Source organism: Pan paniscus, chromosome 6 (genome assembly GCF_029289425.2).
Source record: "Pan paniscus chromosome 6, NHGRI_mPanPan1-v2.0_pri, whole genome shotgun sequence".
Taxonomy (NCBI): domain Eukaryota; kingdom Metazoa; phylum Chordata; class Mammalia; order Primates; family Hominidae; genus Pan; species Pan paniscus.
The window spans coordinates 19,457,974-19,480,931 of NC_073255.2; the positions used below are offsets into that span (position 1 = coordinate 19,457,974).

Consider the following 22,958-nt stretch of genomic DNA (forward strand, 5'->3'; position numbering starts at 1 on the left):
GAAAACCAGTATTTGCACTCGTTTCTCTTACATAGTTGATATTTCATTTTTATGTACTAATATGCTGCTGTGTTCATATAACATTATTTCTAGATATGTCAGGCACCTTATTTAATTAATTAACATTAACTGAGTTAATGGTAATAATATTATCCTTGGACTTACCCTGGCATTGGTCCATTTCCAGAAAGACTGTAAACCTGACGAGGATTTAGTAGATACTGGAATTTTCTGTAAATTCTATAAAGGTGAAAATGTGGGGAAAAAATTTAATAATATTCAATGCTTTTAAAATAAGTAATGTCTCTCAGTGTTATAATATATATACAGTTGCAATTAATTATATAATTTAATAAAAAATTTCTATCAATTTAATAAATTTTGAATCAATATGAGAAGTCTAACAGCTCAATAGGAATTAATGGTTTTTTAAAAGGCTTAGTAGCCACTATTAAGGCAATATAGTTCATAAGTTAGAAATATTGCTTGGATCCTTAATATGCACATACATTTAGAATATTCTCTAACCCGCTGTTGAACATTATTTAGCTAACTAGATTTCAAATAAATATATTTTTTTAATATTTCAGTATAAAATTGCTTAAATATCTTCTCTTAGTAAATCCTTGTGAATAATTTGTCCTCTATAGATCTCTGATAGATCTGAAAATTATCTATCCCCTATATGAAATGGGACTGTACATTGTATATGTGTACATGTAAGCAAAGAATGTAGCCTCATCTGGCCTAATCATTTCATATAAACAAGATCTTGACCAGTCATCTCACAAAATTGCTAAACTGTCTTAGCAGCATATGTCAAATAATTCTTTTTTTCTGAAAGAAAACAATCTTTATAAATAAATGCAATAGAAATGTTTCTATGCATGCACATATCTCACACGGTTTTAATTCTTAGACAAATACTAAAAGTAAAGAGATAAATAGTACATCAAAAAGTTAATTTACCACAATCAGGCATTATTCCTGGGATAAAAAGTTGGTTCAACATACACAAATCAATAAATGTGATACACCACACAAATAGAATTAAAAGCCAAATCCATATAATAATCTCAATAGATGCAGAAAAAGCATTTAATAAAATACAAAATCCTGTCATGAAAAAAAATCTTCAACAGACTAGACATCAAAGGAACATACCTCAAAGTAATAAAAGCCATCGATGACAAACCCACAGCCAACAGCATACTGAATGAGCAAAAGCTGGAAGAATTCCCCTTCAAAACTGGAACAAAACATGCCCACTCTCACCACTCCTATTCAACATAGTTCTGGAAGTTCTAATCAGAGCAATTAGACAAGAGAAAGAAATAAAAGGTATCCAAATAAGAAAATAAGTCAAGCTCTCTCTCTTCATTGATAATGATTCTATACTCAGAAAACTGTCAAAATTCCACCAAAAGGCTGTTAGAACTGAAGAATTTTAGCAAGGTTTCAGGACACAAAATAAATGTATAAAAATCAATAGCATTTCAATAATATCCAGCCAGAGTCAAGTCAAGAATACAATATCATTTACAAGAGTCACACACAAAAAATGAAATACCTAGGAATACAACTAAGGAAGGAGGTGAAAGTGCTCTACAAGGAGAACTACAAAGCACTGCTGAAAGAAATCAGAGATGACACAAACAAATGAAAAAAAAATCCATGCTCATGGAAGAATCACTATCGTTAAAATGGCTATTTTGCCCAAAGCAATTTATAGATTTAACACTATTTCTATGAAACTACCAATGTCGTTCTTCAAAGACTTAGAAGAAAACTCTTCTAAAATTCAGGTTTAACCAAAAAACAGCCTGGATAGCCAAAGCAAGCCTAAGCTAAAAAGAACAAAGATGGAAGAATCACACTATAAGGCTACAGTAACAAAAACAGCATGGTACTGGTACAAAACCAGACACTCAGGCCAATGGAACAGAGTAGAAAACTCAGAAATAAAGCTGCAAACCTTCATCTGATCTTCAACAAGGCCAACAAATACACAACAATAGGGATAGGACTTCCTATTAAATACATGTTACTGGAATAGCTGTCTAGCCATATGCAGAAAAATGAAACTGGACTCTTATCTTTCACCACATACAAAAATTAACTCAAAATGGATTAAAAATTTAAATGTAAGATCCCAAGCTATATTTCTAAAAGAAAACCTAGGAAATACCCCACGCGACAATGGCTTTGGCAACACATTTTTTATTAAGTCCTCAAATTGCAACAAAAACAGAAATTGACAATTAAGCTACAGAGCTTCTGCACAGCAAAAGAAACCATCAACAGAGTAAAGTGACAATCTGCAGAATGGGAGAAAATATTTGCAAACTATTCATCCAACAAAGGTGTAATATCCAGAATCTATAAGAACTTAAATCAATGGGAAAAAAAAACAACAAATAACCCCATTAAAAATGGGCAAAATACATGAACAGACACTTCTTGAAAGTCATACAAGCAGGAAACAAACATATGAAAACATGCTTATCGTCACTAATCATCATGGAAATGCAAATTAAAACCACAATAAAACACCATCTCACACCAATCAGAATGGCTATTATTAAAAAGTCAAAAACCAGTGGATGCTGGCAAGGCTGCAAAGAAAAGGAAATGCCTCTATGCTGTTGTTGTGAATGTAAATTAGTTCAGCCATTGTAGAAAATGGCTGGAATATTTTTTTAAGAACTTCAAACAGATCTACCATTCAACCCAGCAATCCCATTATTGGGTGTAAACTCGAAGGAAAACATACCATATACCAAAAAGATACACGCACTTTTATTTGCATCCCTGCTCTATTCACAAGAGCAAAGACATGGAATCAACCTAGGTATCCATCAATGCTGGGCTGGATAAAGAAAATGCAGTACATATATAGCATGGAATACTACACAGCCATTACAGAAGAATGAAATCATGTTCTTTGCAACAATATGGATGGAGATGGAGGCCATTTCCCTAAGAGAATTAACACAGAAACAGAAAACCAAATACTGCATGTACTGCACGAAATGTTAAGCAGCAGCTAAACATTGAGAACACACACACATAAACATGGGAACAATAGACATGGGGGACTACCAGAGTGGGGAAGGAAGAAGTGGAGGAAGATATGAAAAAAACGACCTGTTGGGTACTACGCTTGCTACCTGAGCATAATATACTCATGGAACAAACCTGCACATGTACCTCCTGTATCTAAAGTAAAAGCTGAAATTAAAAAGATTTTTTTAAAGTTAAGGGATATATTTAAACCTAAATTGGTTTTATATACATGTGAAAATATGATTATTTTATAAACAAATTCTTATGATATTTACTGATAAAACTCTCCAAATTCAGTATGTAATATCTGCTCATATCACCTAGAGTTGTTCTCAATACCCTCTTTCCCTGGCACCTGAACCTACTAGTGGACAACTCTGTGCCTTCCTAAAAGAAAACCTAGGAAATACTCTATCTGACGTTGTCCTTGGCAACAAACTTAAAAAAAAATGCCTATCAAACCTGGCTATTCTATCCCACTGCCTTACTTAAGGTCTTCAAGTTCTTTCACCAGCTTTATAAAATTCTTGGCAATCCAGCCCTCCTCTATACTGTTGTCTAAGTACAGCCATGCCTTATCCATGATGCAAAGTTTATGCCAGTGTCCAGTTATTCACAATATAAAATTAAGACATCTTCACAATTCAGCCACAGTTTCTCTCTCATCTTTCCCCTCTTTTTCCTTACATTGTCATCCCGGTAAATTCCTCTTGGTTGACACCCTGCCATTTCACAAGTCTGCCTTTCTCCTTCTTTCATTGGGCAATCATCTACCATATAAGAACCTATAAAGAAGCTCCTTCTTCTCTAAAGACTTCTTGGTCTTCGGAGATAGTTATCTCCTTCTCTGAACTTTGATAGCACTTTTATTTTAAACATTTCTACTTCAACCTGTAATACATGGTATTGCAATAGATCTATTTATGTCCCTGCCTCTCTGCACGACTGTGTATTATGCCTCTTATTCCCAGTCACTAGTAGAGTTTGGATTCAACGAGGCATTGCTGCCTGAACACATCTGTGAACATTTTCAGACTTATTGATTGATATGGAAAACTTTATGTGGATTTATGATTCTGTGACCTTTTGCAACTTATCTAACATATCAAAGTCAAAAAAGCCAAAAAATTTGGAAAGGAAAACACTGAACAGGATCACCTTGTGAAAGGTGCCTCTTATGCAGGCAGAAAAATTATGTTTGCATTCAAAACAGATCACCTTTAAAACATATTTACATTTCATTTGACTTCGCGTGGTCCCAGCCAATGAATAAAGAACAAAACACAAGTGGATGTGTATATAGAAGAGCTCGAAGTTGAAGCCCCCAGTAAATTTAATTTACTTAACATTTTAGTGTAACTATATATATGTATATTTTTAATTTAGGGAAAATTATTTATATGTACTGGTAGAAAGGGAAGGCAAATATTCAACTAAGGGTGATTCTACATGATTCATATTATCTCAATTGGAGAAAAATTATTTTCCTTTGAAAATACTATTTTTTTTCTCTTCAAACTTCAATATTCTGTAACTTCCAATGTGGATTTAAGTCTCATCTAATCCTTTGTGGAAAGTTTTCTTTTTTTGTTAAACTATCAATAACATATACAGCTAACTGACTGTAAATAGTAAAGAAGAAAGTAATTTCAACATTATTATTTAATTATTATTTTATGAGTAAAACTATTCCCTTTAATAAAGCATTGGGAATATTTTTAATTATTAAAACTATTTAAAATAATTTCTATCATGTTTAGAGGAGTAAAATATAACTATATACTGATGAAAAGAAAAAATCATTTTATTTTATTTTATTTTATTTTATTTTATTTCATTTTATTTTATTTTATTTGAGACAGAGTCTCCCACGGTCGCCTGGGCTGGAGTGCAGTGGCACGATCTTGGCTTACTGCAACCTCCCAGGTTCAAGTGATTCTCCTTGCCTCAGCCTCCCAAGTAGCTGGGATTACAGGCGCCCACGACCATGCCTGGCTAATTTTTTCGTATTTTAGTAGAGACGGGGTTTCACTATATTGGCCAGGCTGGTCTCAAATTCCTGACCTCATGGTCTGCCCAGCTCAGCCTCCCAAAGTGCTAGGATAATAATCTTACACTCTTTAAAGCAAAAACGTTTTGTTGATTCAATAATGAAAAACATTCTTCATTTCATGGAAAGAAAGCTGGAAAGTTAAATGGTAGAAAAAATTACTTTATTCATGGAAACATTTCAACTTTGCTATTTGGTGAGCCACAAAGGAAATTTGTTATACTGTTGTCATGTTTGTTATGAGTGCTTTCATCTGCTTGCTTATTTTTGGTTGAGATTAGGAGAGTTATCTAAAAAGCATTAAGGCAGGTATAAATGCATTTTTGTTTATGACTGTCATCTTTAGTAAGACATAAGATTTACTCTTCAATGTAGTGATTTTCATAGTTGTATTAAATAATATGATTTAATCATTCATTCATTACAAAATAAAATGTTATCAGCCAGAATGCTGAAATACCTGATAATGCAGCTCACTATTATTCAGATTAAATATATTATACTTCTCCAGGAAATATGGCATCATGTTCTCCAAAATGCACACGCAGAAAATCATTATAATATATTTTGCCTAGATGTTGGATATAAATTCGGTTCCTCAGTACTGCATTATGATTTATGTGGATTCATCTTGTTAACCATTTAGAGAACCAATTTTCATTCAACAGTATTTATGAAGCCGGACTCTTTGTTAGGGGATAGGGGTGATAGGTGGGGTAGAGAAAATTCAAACATCTGAGCTATAATAGTAAAAATAGTTACAAAAGGCCATTGTATTAAAATTTCAATCCTAAAAACAAGATCATATAAATATATTAAATGCTAGCATCATTTATTTTGCATTAAAATTAGCAGAGAGGAATAATTGTTTTTAAGCATTTTTACATCATAGTTTTGTCTATTTTTTTACATATACATGACATAGACACTAAAATCAATCAAAAAACATACCGTTCTCCTTGTTTTCCACCACTTTTGGGGTTCACAAAAACTAAAAGTGGGTGAGTACCAGGCACAGGAGTGACCTATAAGAAAAGTTATATACATGGAAAAATTATTAGGCCCATTATACATGAAGAAGACTCCTTGTTATTTCTAAATTATAAAATACCAATACGCAATTTCAATAATATTACTTTCCACAATGTGTGTGTGCATGTGTGAGTGTGTGCGTGTGTGTGTGTGTGGTGTGTTCAACAGGAAAACCTCCTCCACAAAGAAAGGCATGCCTATCTAGATAGAGGGCCGAGGGGAAGGCAGTCAGGAAGAGGGAATAACATTTGTAATTCCTGTAAGATAAAAAAGTTACGATTTTCAGACAGTAAGTGAACGAGCCAGAATACAGCAGAATTTGAGGAAAAAGGGATGAGAAGCAAAGAAAGAGATCAACTTATAGAGAGGCCTCCTTTTATGCAGGAGTCCTAATTGAGAGTTCTGAGGCATGTGTGGAATCCATCTTCCCAACCACCTGTGAACTGGAAAGAAACTCAGTAAGATCCTTTGAGGTCCCTTTTGGCCTAAGAGTCCTTATCTACACAATTTGTTCAGTGCTTTCTTTTCCTCCTTGCTGAATAGGTTGCTACTTAATCAAGTCTATTTGCTAAGTAGAGTCCATTAACTATTGACCTCTCTTTCAGGTAACACGAATTGACTCGACTATACGTCATGAGCTACTGCTTTCATCACAACTCAGCTCTCAGTTGAACAAGAAAGACAAAGTTTCTGTCCTAATGGAGCTTATATTATAGTGGAGAAATATACAATAAACAAATACATATTTAGCAATGAAACATGCCACGATGCGAAATAAAGCAGGTAAGGTGAGAGCACGTATTTTTGTGGGTAGAGTTGTTTTACGTAGTGTGGGAAAGGACAAGTGTTGTCTCTTACCTGATTCCAATGTTAAATAACAGACTTTTTAAAATAAAAGTATTCCTATTCAATGTAACCCTATGTAACTCCCATCTAAATACAGTTTGATGAAAAAAATTTAATAACAAAAGTATTCAGCTAATTGTGTCCTCTAAATACTAAATTGAACAGTTTTGGATCAATCTGCTTTTTTGAAAGTACATTCAAATTATCTTTACTGCAGTGTTATTTCTCCCCTAGAAAGTATTCTTAAATGTTTAATGAGACAATTAAAAACACTCATTATCATGCCCTTCCTTCCTGTCTGTTTAACAATATAAGTTAAAATATTCTACTAACATATTTTCCACCACTTCTTTAGTAAAATGGCATTTTTCTAATGAGAATAGGCAATGGGGAAATGTTAAAATCTCCACATTACCGAAGTGGGAAGATTGACTGAGATACTCGTAATTTTTCTATTCATATCCAACGAGCTCTCATTATAATTTACTGTGTCTGTTTCTATTTTACTTTCCATTGCAAAGAGGACAAAGTTTCTTTCTTCCTAATTTGTCTCCAATTCAGCTGGGAGAAGGATGAGCAGGAAAAACTTATGCACTAACTTCCCAGGTCTCCCCTGAACCAAATGTGTGCAATCAATTAATGTACATAAAGTGCCTATTATCTTTAAGCCATGGTGGCTGCGGATTGCAATCGGTACCCCTTCCTCCCATTAAAAACTAAAATCAAACAAACAACTATACCTAAAAACCTGTGTTCGGTTTTCTTTATTTCTCATCCTATTACAAATTGAAACTCCTAACGTTTTCATAAGCAAATATGCAATAATAAATAGATGTAGATTTTAGTTGACTTTTTAGTCAATTTGAACTGTTTCTACTGGTTTTTAAGTAGAAATGGGAATCTCAAAGTAAACAGATTTTTAAGCATGAGCAAAGTATTAACTCTGAACCCAAATACTCATTAGGATGAGTTTTCCTTTTCTCCCTAAAGTCAACATTCATTTTATAACTATATGAGATTATACAAAAATTCATGCTGAGTCCAATATATGGAATTATTTTCAAACTATGTTTTGAAATGTCTCTCAGAGATATTTAATTGTGAGAATATTTATAGACTATCACTATAAATTGTCAAGTAAAGGGGAATTAAAATTGTATTTTAAGTTATATACTGTTATGAACAAATAAATATCCCACTGGAATAGATTATAGTCTGTAAGGAATTTCAAAATAAAATACAAAATCTTGATGTAATTTTTAGGGGTAGTTAAATGGAGAAACAGATTAAATGTATTAGAAAAATCAGAGAATTTAAAGAATTTAGAGCAATGATGATATTCCACAAGTGGCAAAAGTTGAATATCCAATATGGATATACAGGAATAATATCAATCAATTAGCAACCATTATTTTACATAATACTTCTCTCATTATTGAGTATGAGTTCATTTTCAGACAGTCCTAACATATAAAGTATGAGATAAGTAAAATTGTGGATATTATCACATGTAGTCTTTCAATTAGTTAATTTGATCTGTTTGATTCCAGATTCTGGTTTTCAGAGAGGTCCATCAAATAAGAACTATCTTTGCATTGTATTGCAATGCAAAACATGTCTACTGACAAAATGAATATAAATCGTTTTCTTAGTTTCTGAAACTCAGTATATCTGATTTTGGTGAATAAACTTTTATGGAAATATCTTACATTAATATTTTTTAAATTTTACAGTAATATTTTAATTTTTTTGAAAAACTCTCAAATTTACAGAAAAGTTGCAATGACTCTCAATTAACTTTTTCCCTCAACCACTTGAGAGTAAGTTGCCAAAATTCTACTCCATCACTACCACTCCCATTTACATTAGTATTTCCTACATATAAAAACATTCTCTCATATATATGTATATATACACATATATATACATATATATAATATACATATATACATATATATATATATACACACACAATACAACCATCAATAACAGAAAACTAATATGATTTTGGACTAGTTTTGTGGAAAAAAACTATTATTGGGACAACTGATGAAACCTAAATTGGATATGAGGTACCAATGTAGTTAGGTACCAACGTTATATTCAAGCTTACTAATTCTCTTTTGGATTGTATCCAATCTGTCTATGAATTTAGAATTTTTACTTTCACAAAACAATTGTGAAATAATATGTAAAACTCAATTATTCTGAAAATACATTTGCTGCAATCCTAAAATATTGTGTCCTTTTTGTTATAGATTTTGGTGGAGTAGGAGGTGAAAGACAAAAACACAACTATGTCAAAAATTCTGTCAGCTGAAAACTATTCATTCTTTGAAGTACATATTTATACAGCATTTGAGATCATCTGAAGTAGAACAGCACATAGAACAGATAACATCCTAGCTGATTTGTTTAAAGGATGAAAGAACCCTCAACCTGCTCTCAATCTCCCATGACTCTTCCATTGTGCTTGAGGCCCTCTCTACAGAGCCCTGTGTCTTTTCAAAACAGTTAAACAATAATTGAGATACAGTAATATGGTTTCACACACACAAAAATACTGATGAAGACAGAAAGTGTCTAGGAAAGATTTTATAGCATCTGTGGTAGCTGAAATCTTGAAGAATGGTTATAAATTTGATGTGCAGGGCATTCCAGGAGACTGTTCACACTGGATTCTCCACCATACTGAATAGAATTCATCATGTAAAATCTTACTTAATCACATAAAGGGGCAGTTAAAAACAGTACATTTAAAGAGCATGATTTTAGAGTTACACTGGTTTTGGATCCCAGTTCAATCACTTCTCTCTATATACACACTCTGTCCTTTAATGATCTCATCTTATCTGATGGCTGCCATCAATGCCTTTCACTCCCAAATTCATGTCTGCCTTTTCTTCTAATTTCTAGGTTCACATATTGGTCTACCTAATTGATATTTTTATTTGGATATCTAACAGCAGCAGAAATTTCCCTCTAAACATTCATAAAGGTGCTCCCCTATCTCAGTCAATGGCAATTTCATCATTTCAGTTGCATGGTCCAAACTATTAATATCTTGGAGAAGTTCCTGATTCCTCACTTTTCTCATAAACCCTGTAGTCAATTCATCAGCATATCTTTTGCTCATTCCTCAAAATATATGTAGAATCCCATCACATCTCTCTACTTCCACTGCTCCATCCTAATAAGCCTACGTCCTATAACCCCTGAATAACTTCAACAGTAATCTACTGGACTCTTGGCTCCCCAACAATCTAATCTTTATAAGAGTAAGCCTTTTAAAATACCATTCAATCATGTCACTCCTCTGCTTATCTTTCCCACCAATATCTTCTCATCACACTCAGATCAAAAGCCAGTCTTTATTGAAGCCTTCAAGCCTTTAAAAATTCTAGCCCCTGTTACTTCTCTGAATTACTTGCTACCACTTTCCATCTTGCCCACCCTACTCCAACTACAGTTCTTACTGACCCTAGGCATATACTTACCTTAGGGTTGTCCATTCCCCATATATCCAAATGACCAACTGCTTCATCTCTTTTAAGTCTTTACCCAAATATCACTTTATTAATGGGGCCTAAACTAGCCATTGTTCTTAAAATTATAGACAATTCCGACTCTTAACCCTGATCTTTCTTATCTTACTCAGCTCTATTTTTACATCATTTATTATCTACCATTTTATGTATATGGAGATACTCAGTTTAAAGGTTGCTATAATGCTCAAAACTATAGAGTAATAATTCTGGGTTTACATTGAGAGTTAGAATGTCAATGAAGTGCTAAGTATGAAACAGTCAACAGGGTTAAGAATTCTAAAATGAGCAAAGGACATACACACACACACACGTACACACACATACATCAAAGAAAGTGAATTGATTATATAGAGATAATTAATTTAATATACATATATACTATACAGTTACATTTAGTGCATGGGTGCATGGTTTATAGTCTTGGTGATTACAAGAATAAGATATTACAAATAAGGAAGATAAAATAAAGAGGCAGTTTTGTGAGGAAAGACACTGGTTCAGTTTTAGATATTTAATCATAAAGGTCCTCCTTTCTTTCTTGTGCTAAAAGTGTTACAAACTAGATTCGTTACTTCTTAAATGACCCTTTTATTTGGAAATGTTTCTCAAAGAATATTTAGGAACAAGATAACTTCAACATAAACACAGTTTAAAACAATTGTTCTGTTTTTCTCCTTATTTCTTCACATGTGGGAGAGCCATCTGTAATTTTATATCTCTTGCATGGTAAGAAGTCGCAGTTTCAATTACATTTGATCATATGTATTAAGTGTAAACCTATGGTGTGAGCGATGACAAAGACAGAGTGCCTAACCACCTCTATTTGAAGTCCCCTAGGACTTGGGTTAATTAATGAGACTCATCCTAAGGTTATACATGATCTATTACTTCCTCTAATTAGAAATAATAATCCTGATCATTATGCTGGTTAGCTGGAAAGAAATAAGATGAATGTGCTTAACTATGATTAATAGTCTTCTTTAAGCAGTGTAGATCTCTTCTGTCACTGAAGTTATATGCAAACTGGGCTGCAACTCAATGCTTTTTAATGATACATATTTTTTAAAGCTCATGGAAAAAATTAACTTTATGGTAGATCTTTTTGCCTTTCTTGATAATAAACAAACATTTTGGTATTTTAAAATTGATAAATAAAACACAAAATTACTATTTTTTCATTTTGCATATAATAGCTATCCAGAACTTTATTCTTTTATTTTTTTTCTCCAAAACTATGTGGCTATATATGTGTATTCTATTTTGGTCCTTTCTGCTGAGGTACAACAGACTTTTGCACATGATTATATACCAACTTTTTTTAATTCAAAAAATTATTACTACACATATGGTATTTTTTTAACTGGTGTTTTGTTAGGTCTGATTTCTATACTTGTCCCACTCACAATTTTAGCTGACACTTTTATATGCCAAAGAAAGTTATAAAAAGTTATTATCTGGTTAGAGAGATGAAACACATCCACAAAGAATGTTAATCATCTAAGATTTTTAATGTGACTAATTTAGCTGTAATAAGGTCGAATATTTCAGATTATTTTAAAATAGAAAATAAAATCAAACATATTACTATGTAGGTTTAAAACCTTTAAAACACTGCATGTACTATTTAATTTTGGTTTTGATGTCTGGGCAAATTGAGGTATGATTATGAAAATCTTGGAAAACTGAGATTAGAGGAGTTAAAATTCTGTTGCATACATAAATTGTATCTCAAAGCCTGCAGCAATATAAAAGTACACAGAAGAACAAGATGTTCAGAACTTTAGCAGTTACATACATGTTAAAAAATTTTAAGCAAAGAGACAGGGTGTCTTGGGAGTGAAACACATAAACTCTAGTCAGATGGTCTTCATTCAAACCTTGGTTTTACCACTGACTGTGTCCTTGGGGAAGTTATCTTACTTCTGAACATCAACATGATTTTGAAAATGATGATAATAATGGTATTGATCTCATATGTTTATTGAGAGAATTAAACAAGCTAATATGTATAAAATACCATCATAATGCTTAAGCTATCCTATTTAACAAATGATATATGCTTCCCATCTGTGATGAGAAGTGTGTGCCTAGTCATGTGAAATACAATTAGATTTCAGAATTAGGCTTCCCTTTCATTAATTTCATTCCAGGAACCCAGAGTAGCTGAATATTTAAACTTATCAACATTAGGCATCCACGTATTGAATTAAAATGTTGATTTTTTTCAATAAAAATTTTATAGGATAATTTAATAAATTTTTTTGCTAATAAAATTGTGGATAGATTTTATATTTCATAGCTCCTATGAAATTTCTAAACATATGGATATGAGTTCCAAAATGTACATCTTGATTTACTTTTTTATAATTAAATTTTTTGTTCTCTAATATATAACAATTTTATTATTCAGAATTCCCTCCTTTTATATTTGAGTTTAATAATTTATGAAAAATTTTCTATTCACAATGGATTTTTAGATAAAAAACAAACAGTAACTTAGTTATCAATATTTAATAAATTATTATTAAATTTTAATGACATTAAAGATGATAAAGAAGCAAGCATTTAGGCATCTACTCTGTGCCCTGAACTGTGCTCTCATATTGAAAAATACAAAAGACATAATCTATAGTATCAGAAATAAAATAAGAAATAAAAAAAGATGATAGAAAATCAAATATAATGAATGCAAGTGTGTGACATACTGTTTGTATGTTAAATTGTTGGTAAATATTCCCAGAGAATGTGAAACTTGAAGTATAGGCAGTTGGAACACAAAAACATAAGTAGAAAAACATACTTAAATCCACAATTTCATAAATTAAGCCAACGTTATTGACCATTTTTCTGTTGAAGTAAGAAATACAGGTAAAAAATAGAGGTAAGTAAATGTTATACATTCACCCCATACAATGTCTTAAAATGTTATTCTTGATGCCACAGGCCGTAAAGATAACTTACACGTTTTTATATAATAGTATTAAAAAATGACTACCTGTGTTTATTTAACCTAGATATATATTTGAGGTTTAAATTTTGACTTAAATTTTTGACTTAAAAATTTGAAAGGTAGAAATATATTACAAAAAATGCTTTATTATTAAAAAATATTTATTTAAAAAAATGCATTCAGAGTTCATTTTCTTCTTTCCTAAAGTCTTTTTTGCTATCAAAGTGACTCTTCATATCATACCCATACTAAATATAAATATATAGAGAGATATAAAGTATACCTGTAAATAAATAACACATATGTATTTAATAAGTGTGTATATTTAGCAATAATTTGCAAATCTTTCAAAAGATCTCTTGCCAATTTGAGTTTAAATGGAGATAAAATCATAAATGATTAATTTAACCAGAATGTTACTCTGTCAATCAACCGTAAGACTGACATCTTGATAAATTAATAAAGATCTTTCTGAAAGAGTCTACTAAGCTAATATGCAGATTAAACAAATGTGTTGATAGCTGAACATATGCCCCTTTAGAGCCTAGAAGTATCAAATATGAAACCTACTAAAATTTTGATTTAAAAAATCATACCTGCAGGCCTTGTCCATCTACAGTAACAGAGTTGGCTCTTTGCATTTTATTCTTGTCAATCACTTTGTTTGGCTGCTGGGAACCACTCTTTTCCTTTTTCACTGTTGATTGTCTTTCCTGTAAAAAAGAAAATTTTGATAAAAATAAAAATTAGGAAAATAACATAATAAAATGTTAAGTTGTTTTTACTAATAGAAGAGTTTCATGGTTACAAACACAGCCTCAACTTTCTAATTTGAAGTTCCTAGTGAATAATATGAAAGCTGTTGTATTCAACTGGCTCAATATATATGATAGCTTCATGATCGAACCACCATTTAAAGAAATAATGAGAAAGAATACCAAATTGTATTATCCCTATGTGCCCAATTATGACTCTTTATCAAAAGTTACTAATGATTACTAAAGTTGATTATTTTCATAAGTAATGATACAGATAAAGGGTATAGGATTATAATTTAAAGAATGTGGTATTGAGTACTAAGAAAAGCTTATAAATACCTGCAATATTGAAAATTATTTTTAATTGCATGATGGACTTTTAAGCTACTATTTATATCAAAAATAGCATATATCTTAAAACTGACATTCCATCCCAGCTAATTACTTTGTTCCTCATAGTAAAAAAATTTCTTTTAGGAGTTGCCTGCTCCCTGTTTCTATTTCCTCTCTTTTCACTCTCTCTTAACACAACCCAATCAACTTGTATCACCATTACTCCACCAAACTATCTTTTATTAAAATCACCAATGACCGTCTCAGTTTCACATCTAATGATCAGTCTTCATCTTCTCAAATCTTTCAGCAGCATCTGACAGAATTGATCTCTTCTTACTCTTTGAAAACTTGCCTCATGTGGCTTCCAGGACACTTCTTTCTCTGAGCTCTCTTCTTCCTTCACAACTTTGCCCTCATAGTCTCTTTTGCCCATTGCTTCTCCAGCTTTGCCACCTGTAAGACTCAGCCTCTTCCTTGCACCTCTCATCTTCTCTATCTACCCTCACTCCCTAGGTAACTTCATTCATTCCCACAACTTTCAATTTCATTTTTATGAAGATTTCTAAATGTATAATTCTTGTTCTGATTTCTACCTGAGCCTTAATTTCCACATGCAGATGCTGTTTCTGTATGTCCACATGAAGGCCTAAAGCACAACATTGTAAAATGTCCAAGATTAGTTTTAAAATTTCCTGCCTACTCTGTCCCTAGAAAATAAATCTCAAACTGGATGACAACTCACCACCTGCCTCATTATATGGCTTAAACAGCCATTATCTTTTTTTGCTTGGATTATTGTAACTATCACCTAATGAATCATCCTACTTCCATTTTTGTCTCCCTACACTCAGTTCTCTACACAAAAGCCAAACTCATCCCTTTTTTTTACCCTACTCCAGCTGCACTGGCTTCCTCATTGTTCCTTGATCATAACAATCATGCTTTAAATTCAGAGCTCTTGCAATCATTCTGCAGTCTGCTGGAAAACTTGCCACTGCACATTTGTGGGCCTTGGTCCTGACTTCAGGATGTGGTCAAATGTCAGAGAAGTTTCTCTAGTCCCTTGAGCCTCCTTTTAAAACATCAATTATTACAACCTAAAGTATTATTTATTTGATTTGTTTAATTGTCTGCATTCTTTCATCTTAATCAAAGTTCCATAAGCAAAACAACTTTCTTTGTGTCACTGGTCTATATCAGATCCTAAATCAGTGACTAACAAAAGTCAGGATAAATGAAGAAATAAATGAAAACTTTTTTGAAAAGTTTTCTAAGTTCTTGAAGCAACTGTTGAGAAGGATTCTTAGGGATTTTAGGCTTAATGTGAAAAATTGTCCTAATTGATTGGCAATGCATGCCATGGGTGCTTAAGTGCTTTAGTGCCACACATTTCCTATCACTTACTCAGCTATATATATTTCCTAGTTCCTATATTTGCTTGTTAGAGTACCATTTCAATTTCTGTAATTTAGAAAGATAGGTTTTTATTTGTGCAAATGTATGGGGTAACTGAGAAATGTTTTACATGTAAAGGGTATTTAGAGTGATCATTGCCCAAGTACAATACATTTATTAAGTATAATCACCCTTCTCTGCTATCAAGCATTGAATTTATTCCTAGAAAGACATTTTTAAATAGCTTTGAAAGTAAAGCTGTTTTTAAATATATTAGGGCTAGATGGATCAGAAATCGTCTCTGACTAAAATAAATGCTAATCCATATAGTCCATTTACCTTGCAATTCCATGGTGCAAAAACACTGAATATATTTTGTGTGTGGCTGAAAATGGATGCCATAATAGGATTCCTGAAATTCAAGTCGTTTGGAAAGTGATGTGCTTTCATATAAGCATAATTTCTGGCAAAAATATTGATTTTTAAAAGAAAGTTCCTTCTTTTTAAGTTTGCAAATTATAATTTTATTCATCGATAGTTAAATGGCATAATGTATATAGGAGTGAATTATTAGATGAGGTTTGGAATCAGAATGCCTGAGTTGAATCTCATCTCTACTACCTAAGTATTATGTAACCTAGAGGGTTTATGCGTTGGCAAAATGGAGATAGTGATACCTATTTCTCAGAGTTGTGTAAGGTTTAATAGAAAATGTATAGTCTGTAATATTGTCACTACATTAAAGTATGTATTCAATATAACAGTTACTATGAATGATGTAAAATAGTTGTGGTTGCCTTTTTGGGTACTCATCAACACTGTTTTTATATTTCCAAATGTGTGTGTATATGAAAAAACATTCAGTGGTTACATCAGGAACATATTTAAAATTTAAAAGTTCAACGCTTATATTTGAAAATGCATAGCTTGTGTTAGCTGTTCAAAAACTTAATGCTGTTGGTGAGTGTGGAAATAATTTACTCCAGCATTCTTGCATGCACATATATAAAACATGGCATCAATATTTTGTAAAAATCTGCAATGTGAAAGATATACCTTAATACAGTTATTCTTCCTAATTATCCAACAATTGTTGTTTGGCATTCAATTTATAAAATGCTTACACTTGAAGAATTAAATAAAATTCAATTTGATTAGTTACAATGGAACTGGGAATTTGCACCAGATTATATATTTATGTTTTAATGGAAATTTAAGACATGCAAGTATATGTTTTTAAAGAGCTATGAAACCATCTATTAATATGACTTTACTCTTGGCCACACGTATAGCTAGGGAAGTTCTTGTGTTCTAAGAACCTCCAAATGGCAGAGATAGCAGTTGATTAAATGGCATCATGTCCCTCCAAGTAGTCACCCCCCTAAGTAAGTTGGGCAGGAGACTAAACAATTGCTTTAGTGTAAACAATCAGAAATAATACAAACAGGCTGCATGTGGTGGCTCACACCTGTAATCCCAGCATTTTGGGAGGCTGAAGCAGGCAGATCGCTGGAGCCCAGGAGTTCAAGACCAGCTTGGGCAACATGGTGAGACCCTGTCGCTACTAAAAACGCAAAAATATAGTCGGGCATGGTGGTGGACACCTGTGGTCCCAGTTATTCTGGAAGCTGAAGTGGGAGGATCACTTGAGTCTGGGGATGGAGGTTGCAGTGAGCCAAGATTGTACCACTGAACTCCATCCTGAGAGACAGAGTGAGACTCTGTCTCAATAAATAAACAAATATATAAATAAAAACAAATTTTAAAACCCTAAGTTGAGTTTTCAACTTATGAGATTTCATTTATGAAATCCAGAATTATGAGAAAGAGGTATATAAGAAGTTAATTTTTAAATCCTCAGTGTATCCATCTGTCTGTGTATTTTATTATAGTATCTAATACTAAAATGGTAAGCATTCATTTAAACACAAACACACAGACACACGCATCAAGAAAACCAAGTGATTTCTTTGGGGAAAAATGCAAATGTGTGGAATTTGTGCAATTAATCCAGTCTAAAATCTTAAAAACAGGAAAGCCTCATCACTATTTAATTTTTCTTCTATTTCCATTGAGAAAATTGTCTCTCCTTTTTATATGAGGGACAGGAAGGGGGAGGCAACTGTATCCTCAAAAAATTTCCTGTCCACCAGGTTTCACTAGCTTTTTTGGGAAGGTAAATTGACCCTGACTGGCAGACCTCTATTATGATATTTATGAGAGTTAATTACCAATGTTGAAGTTATTGAAAAGTTTCAGAAAGAGCTCACCAATCTTAGGTTGCACAATCATTCAGGATAAAATTGCTCTCTGATAATAGGGGACAGTGTTTGCCATTTAACCTTCAGTTTCTTTCTTTAAGTTTTGGGGCTCTAAACCACAAAATAAATTACATTGTTGTAATTAAGGCAAATTTCCTTCTGCCAGATAAATCATCCTAGATATACAAAGAGTTGGAAAATTGTTGCTTTAATCAATAGAAATTATTCAAACACTGAAAAGAGCTACTCTAACTAAAAAAAGTCATGAAAGAAAATAGAACATATAACTACAAAATATAAAATACAGTTATTGATATTTGAGCATTTTCAAATATCAACCATTTGTGTTTGCTATGTAGACATTTTAAATATAGAATTCAGTGTTTTGTGATCCGTAGACTCCACAAGTAGCACAACAGATCTTAACTGGGGAATATATTGTATTAGAATTCCAAAAGAATAACCATCATCATAAACAGAGAAGAAAAGCCAAAAAGACCATTCACAGAAAATAGAAAGATGAAATAAATAAAATAAAAAGACCTCACTTTATATATGTGCTCTAAAAAAAAATCTTTGTCTACATCATGCTGATTCTCAGAGGTAGAATATTTGTACACTGGTGAAAACTGCTTTCACAAAAGGGTTGTTTACCACAATACTTAAGCCTGCTGTTATCGATCGCTGGCAAACTGCAAGCAGCAAGTGATGATTACCTCAAGAACAGGGTTTTCTTCTTTTTGTCCAATCTCAGCATGAGAAACTGGCAGCAGCAAAGCACCTCCACTGGTACAAAGCTACAAAGGCGAGTGCTTTCCTGCCAACAGCATCCATCACTTGTATAGTAGAACTTACTTTCCCTGCTACTACTGCACAACTTGCCTGAATGGAGATTTAGTCCTTTCTGCCACTGGAGCTAGGCCACATGAATTTTCCAGAAACCCTAGAGTTTTTAACCCAAGGTATCATATAGATTCACAGCAGTTAAGATCTCTCTGATGCAGAAATGTTACCACATTCAGCGGGGCTTACGAAGGTTCGGTCTGAGACATCAACTTACTAACAAACTGCAAAGCTGCACCTTTAGTCAATATGGACTGAATGTGGGATTTGAACATTTTAGTGGTTGAAGGAAACAAATTCATTTCAAAAATGATGAAGGCTCTAAATCTATTAGTAATCTTTGGAAATTGCAGCAAAACTATTTGTTGACTAGAAAAAACAGTTTTGATTGTTTTTAATTATAAAGTTTTAAACATAAATATAATAAACGATATAAGGTCTAAAGATTTTTATTTCTTTTAAAGTTAGTTAAGTAAGTACTTTTAAAAAAGGCAAAAACAACTTTTTGTAAAGGCAAAAGTATGAGTTTAGAAGCCAAATTGCAGCTTTGTCTTTTATTTCTGTGTAAGCTTGGGCAAGTTATTTACCATTGCTATGTTACCATTTATTTTAACTATAAATTGGAAAGCTTATGTTAGAAAAAAGTAAGAAAATTTAGATAAAAGTACTGACATAAAACAGGCACTCAGTAAAAGGCAATGATTTTAAAGTATAGATAAAAATTTTATTTATTTTATTATTAAGTTAATCACAGGTATACTTCTTGGTCATAGCAGTAAAAGGTAAGTGTTGTAAGAAGTATGATTTATTTAACATCCTGTACTTTATTTGCCCACTAAGTCACCATAGCTGAGAATAATTGCTGTGGTGATTTGGGTGGTGTCTTTTTGGGAGACAGGGGGCAACAAAACAGACAAAATGACAACTGGTCTTAAAGTACCTGGGGGTGTTAGTCACTTCCTACACTTGAAGGTACACTTGGTGACTTGATCCATAAGTCCCGGTTTTCACACATTACACATGAAGTTCATATTTTCTCCTAGGATCATTTTATCCTGGGTATAAAACACTTACAAGATTTCTGTTAAGGAAATTCTTATTGGAGGGAATGAAATTTAGGAATAAGAGGGTCTATGCCAAAATAATTCAATTTTGGCTATGTGCTAGTACATGGCAGCACCATTATAAAATAATGTGTGTATGTCTGTGTCTGTGTGTGTGTGTGTGTGTGTGTGTAGTATACACACACATATATGTATGTGTATACTTTATATACAAAAGAAGACTTTGGGCTAGGCGCGGTGGCTCACACCTGTAATCTCAGCACTTTGGGGGGCTGAGGACGGCAGATCACGAGGTCAGGAGTTCGAGACCAGCCTGGCCAACATGGTGAAACCTCATCTCTACTAAAAATACAAAAAATCAGCCGGGCGTGGTCGCGTGCACCTACGATCCCAGCTACTTCGGCAGCTGAAGCAGGAGAATCGCTTGAACCCGTGAGACAGAGACTGCAGTGAGCCGAGATCGTGCCACTGTACTCCAGCCTGGGAGACAGAGTGAGACCTTGTCTCAAAAAAACAAAAACAAAAAAAACAAAAAAAACCAGACTTTGTAACCAACCTCAACATTCCTCTTTCTCCAATCCCTTTGTAAACCATACTGACTGTCATCCACTGTAAACTGAAAGTAAATACCAGGAGGCAGCTCTCTTATGCTCACACTCATTGTCTCTTTCTACCACCTAAGCTAAATGCTCAACACAGTGACTTATTAGCCCTCAATCTGTTTATGCCAGTTCTAAGTAAAACTTACCTTGTAATTGTAACTGTGTAATTTAATTATTACTCAAATCATTGAATTTTGAATACAAAATGAAAGAGTCATCTTTATAAAAAATAACCTGCAAGCTTTAGAAAGACAAAATAACACAAGTTATGTGTGTGTGTGTGTGTGTGTGTGTGTGTGTGTGGTGTGTATGAGGAGTGGTCAAATTAAGTTTAGAGAGAACAACTGTGCAAGCTTTGGGTATTAATAATAAAAATAGTGAGTATTTTTACACTCAGATTTCTTCACAGATGTTCTTGAGTTTTTGTTATACTTTAAAAGAATTGAAACTATTATAGGTGATAAGCTTGTGATATATACAAGAAAGGCAAGATACCATTTCCGATTAGAAGATCTGTCCTCATAGAAAAGCCCTTAATCTTCAAAAATATAGCCAATGAATATAAATGTACATATTTTAAGTTAAACATGTAATGTATGTATATATCTTTCTATATGTTCTCCCACATATACTTTAACCACATTTTCCGTTAACCAAGGAGCAACTGTTCCTGATGGCAGAACATAAGGTTTCTTGTCTTTCTGTGTGTATATATGTGTATTCACACACTCAGCCATGCATATATCCTTGCATGGGCTCAAGGAAATTTTTGGAACAACAAAGTTGAAAAATCTTATATAATGACTTTGAGGGATACTGGAAAGTTTAAGTTAATGTAAACCAATATATAGTGCCAGAAAAAAATAACTATAGGAAGACTTTTAAAAACTTCATATCAAAATAAAGACTTTTTTCCTGCAAATTAAAAAAATATATAAAACCAAAAATTTGGATCTATTTACTCAATCTATATGACACAAATTATATAACTGAATACATGGGGATGCTTTGGAGATTAACAGATCTAAAGAGAAAAGTTTAGATCTCAAATGCAATGCCTATATTTGCTTGATTGGGCTGGTAATCGGGGCAGAAACAAACTCAAGAACCTGAGGATGCAAAATTAATTCTCTCACACTTAAATAACCCAATGAAATAATAAACTGTCCTAATACTTTTGTCACTTGAGTGTGTAATTTAGCATCTCTATTTTAAAATAATAATTGTGATAATAATGTCACCAACTCACTTAAAGAATATAAAATCAGTTTAACATTTTCTTAGATTAGAAACATTATATTTAAGTGTATGTCCAAGTATTTTTGAGTATGTCTCTGGTTAAAAATGAGAACTTTTTTTTTAATTTAACGAAGAGGTCTACACTGATTAAAAAGCCATTTTTGGTGGGGAGAAAAGAGCAGTTATTACACTTTTTTACAAACATGTTATCCTCTAAATAAATTCATAATCTTATGTAGCATTCATATAAGCAATACTTTCTAAAATAAGCAGATTTTAATTACAATTTTAGGGAAACAATACCATTTGGGCATTTCCTATAGAGATAATAACAATTGAATTGGATATTGTCACAGAACAATGTGGAGGCTTTGCATCATCAATGCAAAGGTAAAGCAAAAATGTTACTGAAAATAATGTTGTGGCAATGCTTACATTTGTTTTCAAAACAAAAGCCATTTATTCTGACTATATTTTATTCTGATGTTTCTCTATACAATGGCATGGGCTAGGTGATTAATGCTGCATTCATTTGAAAGTGATGGGCACTTCAAAGTAAGCAAGAGTCCCTCAACATACTGCCATTGAAACTTATATTTTGATGGCTCAAAGAATAAATTCTTTTGGATTTCCAGCAATGTATCTACATTTTAACGTGAAAAAATGGGAGTGGCACTATTTTTCTATGTAGTAAAAACTCTTTGTAAAGTAACCTTTATTTTTCTCTGTGAAGTCTAGGTCACATAACTTCTTGTTTTCTTAATGCTTATCACAAATATAGATAGAAAATTCTTCAAGTCTATCCCATCACTGAAAATATGAAAACCACCACTTCCAATTAGCAGAATATGAAAAAATAAAATATAACATGCTGGTATTCAAATGTCACTGAGCCAGCGCAAAATGTTCTTTACAGCAATACAAGATGTATAATGACCTATAATTTTAAGTGTGAAAACCTGTTTTTG

At 32.6% G+C, this 22,958-nt stretch overlaps 1 protein-coding gene across 21 annotated transcripts in view; it reads right to left on the reverse strand.

Moving 5' to 3' along the window:
- Positions 1-22,958, reverse strand: part of DGKB (diacylglycerol kinase beta) — an 835,560-nt gene that overhangs the window by 476,642 nt on the left and 335,960 nt on the right. For all 21 annotated transcript variants that reach the window (XM_034963734.3, XM_057302827.2, XM_057302829.2 and 18 more), the window contains 3 exons: positions 14,089-14,205; positions 6,068-6,141; positions 166-240 (listed from right to left, as the gene is read on the reverse strand). In XM_034963734.3, coding sequence (XP_034819625.1) covers positions 166-240; positions 6,068-6,141; positions 14,089-14,205 — 266 coding nt within the window. The remainder of the gene's footprint in view (positions 1-165; positions 241-6,067; positions 6,142-14,088; positions 14,206-22,958) is intronic.